This window comes from Neophocaena asiaeorientalis, unplaced genomic scaffold (genome assembly GCF_003031525.2).
Source record: "Neophocaena asiaeorientalis asiaeorientalis breed wild unplaced genomic scaffold, Neophocaena_asiaeorientalis_V1.1 scaffold66, whole genome shotgun sequence".
Classification (NCBI taxonomy): domain Eukaryota; kingdom Metazoa; phylum Chordata; class Mammalia; order Artiodactyla; family Phocoenidae; genus Neophocaena; species Neophocaena asiaeorientalis.
In genome coordinates this window covers 198,418-202,074 of record NW_020172677.1, presented here as the reverse complement: position 1 = coordinate 202,074, position 3,657 = coordinate 198,418, and the positions used below count along the sequence as shown (strand labels likewise).

General features: G+C 42.4%; 1 protein-coding gene across 1 annotated transcript; it reads left to right on the top strand.

Moving 5' to 3' along the window:
• Positions 1 to 362: 362 nt before the first annotated feature.
• Positions 363 to 1,280, top strand: TMEM74 (transmembrane protein 74). The gene has a single exon (XM_024739722.1). The coding sequence runs from the start codon at positions 363 to 365 to the stop codon at positions 1,278 to 1,280; it is 918 nt and encodes a 305-aa protein (XP_024595490.1).
• Positions 1,281 to 3,657: the final 2,377 nt, after the last annotated feature.

Below are 3,657 nucleotides of genomic sequence, written 5' to 3'. Positions count from 1 at the left end.
CCGAAATGTGTGAGTCCTTGGATAAATTTGGCTTGGTGACGGCAATGCTTTCTTCAGAGACACTGCCACTTCCTCCATGTTCCTTTTCTACCCTGGCCTAAATTTCTCAGTGTTAATCCCTGTGATAAGTCAGAGGATTTGCCCTTCTCACACTTTCCCACCACTAGGTAGCCTCTCCTTTTTCTTACCTCTTTTAGGAGGAATTGGGGCTGAAGTGTCAAGACCTGTGGCTACAAAGGAGATGAGGGCCTCAGGAGCAATACTGCTGGTGGTACGGCCTTAGCTCCTGTTGGGTTCTTATCTAACTGTGTTGCTACTGGCAGACTTTCTGGAAGCTGCTGGGGAATGTCTGACTAGCTCCAATGGAGCTCCACTATCTTGCTAAGAAGAGCAGCCAGGCAGCCCTGTGTGATGCTGTGGACTGGAGTTCAGGAGGGCTTCCCAGGGACCAGGCAGATGCAGCAGCCACTGAAGCTGCTCTCTGCTGCCAGAGACATTGTACGTCGACACCAAGAGCACCAGAGAGGGAAGGGTCTAAACTTAGCCCTTCTCCAGCATCCCCTCCCCCTTCACTGCAAGACAGTGCTATTCAGCTAGACTTCTTGCCACCAGGGCTTCTCAACTCAGGGAACAACCAAATAACAGCAGAACAGAAAGTCTGTGACTGCTGTAGCCAGGAATTAGAAACCTCTTTTACCTATGTGGATGAGAATATCAACCTGGAGCAAAGGAACCGGCGCTCCCCTTCAGCAAAAGGGAGTAAGCACCTGGGAGACCTTGGCTGGGGAAATCCAAATGAGTGGTCCCCCGAGGCTCCCATATCGCTGATATCCGAAGATGAAGATGATGCAAGCTCGGAAGCCACCTCTTCAGGGAAGTCAGTAGACTATGGTTTCATAAGCGCCATCTTGTTCTTGGTCACTGGCATCTTGCTGGTGATCATCTCTTACGTTGTCCCACGGGATGTGACTGTGGATCCCAACACTGTGCCGGCCCGGGAGATGGAACGTCTGGAGAAGGAGAGCGCGAGGCTGGGGGCTCACCTAGACCGCTGTGTGATTGCCGGCCTCTGCCTTCTCACGCTTGGGGGGGTCGTTCTTTCCTGTTTGCTAATGATGTCCATGTGGAAGGGGGAGCTATATCGGCGTGACAGGTTTGCCTCTTCCAAAGAGTCTGCGAAACTCTACGGTTCATTCAACTTCAGGATGAAAACCAGCACTAATGAAAACACCCTGGAGCTGTCCTTGGTAGAGGAAGATGCTCTCGCTGTACAGAGTTAATTCTGGTTGTGAACTTCTTGAGAGTCTGCCTTGGCATTTTATATGAACAGAACAAAGCAAAGCAAAACAAAACACAACACATTTCTTAAAATTAACAGTGCAGTTTATTTGCCTGGCGAGGAAAGTCTATTTCCCAAACAAACAGCCAGTGAGTGTTTTTGTTCTCTATGTACTTTTATTTAGAAGAAAAGCCATGTAAGATGCATGAAGAAACCACAACCAGCTTCACCAGTCCTCAAGAGCTGAGAGTAATTAATCTGTAGTGGCCATCAGCTTCTACTTCTATAGCAAAATACTTCTAACAATCCAGTGTGCAAACTTTTTTTTTTTACATGATATGGGATATTATTCTTTGGACACTAGGAGGTGTAGGATCAATTAGCAACCTATTTTGTGAAAAAGAATGTAAGCGCTAATCACATAATAAGGCTTACATTTAATTCTCAAAGGTGCTTATTCATTTTCTTGCTAAATTTATTCTTCCTGTAATTTGGCTAAACACTAAAATATGGGGTTTTGACTTTGAATATTTCGAAGCTTGAGGATACTGATTATTAAAAAATGCAAAAACACATATGTTATATTCAAAACTATTCCAGTACACAGAAGTGGTAACTAAGTCATTAGAATAAACTTTCTAGTAAAATAAAATTATATAAATCAATCTGAATTTAACCCAGAATGGTAGTGTCACATATTAGGCAGTGTCACATGCCCATTTTCTAGATGAAGTAAAATTAATTGCTGATATAAATTTCATTTTCTGTTTGTGATTTAGCTATCATACTGGTTATGCACGCTCTTGAAGTCTTTCCTGGTTCTCACAGCAGAGAGGCAAGAATAAGATGTTTTTATCCTATTTCCAGATATCTAAGCATCGAGGCAGGTTGACTCGTGATTGGCTCGGGCACACTCCCAGGTGACATTTTGTTGTTTGGAGAAAACCTCCAATACAAGTGCAGCTAGACTCTTGGGGACCGTGCCTAGAAACTGGTGTCACTTACTCAGGCCAAGCAACAAGTCATTGCGCCAGGATGGCAGCAGTCCTTAAGCTCACAGCCAAAAATGTTAAAATGAGAAGAGAGAGAGACAGACTAAACACACTGATTCAGTGGGAACTGCACTCCTCACCAGAATCCACCTGCCCCTAACAATGGTCTGGGCATCATTCTGAGCACCTAATATCCAGGCCCTGAGTACCTGTGAGATCTTGCCTCATGAATTCAAACTTGCTTGATTAGAAGTACCATGAGCAAAACAGTAAATATTTTTAAAAACACACACCTAGCATCCATGCTAACTCAGCGTCGTGGTACGGTTATGGTTCAAGAAGGGGATGGGGAATGCAGCCTCAGAAATATCTTGCATTTTAGAATTCTTCTCTGAGGTGTTTCCAACTTCCCACTTCAAGAGTTGTTTTAGTTTCTATTACTGTGTTACCAGGATCAGTGGGGCCATTCTTAAAGAGGACTGGAGCTGGGAATTGGGGTGGGAGGGCAGGGAAGGGGAGGTGAGAAAGTGATTTCTTTGTAGATTCTAAAGCCTAATTCTAATGTCTGAAGTTTTTGTTGTCATTGAAGGCTGTGGAATATGTGGGTGACTTTGGCTGGCAGAGTGTGTGAGTCAGGATATTTATGTGAATGAGCTCTTGTGGGTGTCAGATTGATTTGATGAGTTAGGTACGCTATGTGTTAGTAAGGGTTAAAGCGAAATGCGAAAAAAGATCAGAGGATAATAAAAATAGTGAGGACAGGTGTATGAAAGAATTATTAGGTTAAAATGGTAAATTATATGGACATCAGAGGAAGCTGGATGTAGCTGGATTACCTTATCCTATGTAACAGACTATTATTGATTTGGAAATAGTTGGTATAATATAGACATGATTTCTGTTTTCTACTGCTTTTTGAAGAAACTTTTGTTTTACCGTGACTCTCGTGTGTTGAGGCCAGCTTAACAGCAGTATAAATTTCATATTCTGAAGGTTTATATATAAATTTTCAGATTCTAGCCTGCTTGAGGATCTACTTTGCGTGACGTTGAGGCAATAAGGGAATGATCTCCTTGGCTTCGTGAGTAGGTCTGAGCTGTGTGTTTTTTTTAAATATACTTTTAAAAAATACATGTTTATTCAGAGATGCTAAATGGCATCAACTGAGTTTTGTTTTTATTTATTGATGAAACAGGATTAATTAGTCAAATTGCAGACAAACAATTAATGAGCAGCCCGATTTTCAGCTTCTGAAGTAAGACAAATTTGAGAATCAGGTGTTAGGACGTTTTTTCAGTTCTGTAAAACTGATGATAAAGGAGAAAAAGTCAAAGCTCTTCATTTGGAAGCACTTAATGAATGTTGTAGTGCTGCCAAACTACATAT

Bases quoted from the DNA above. Each gene is read 5' to 3' on its own strand.
- TMEM74 (XM_024739722.1), top strand. From the start codon at position 363: ATGGAGCTCCACTATCTTGCTAAGAAGAGCAGCCAGGCAGCCCTGTGT.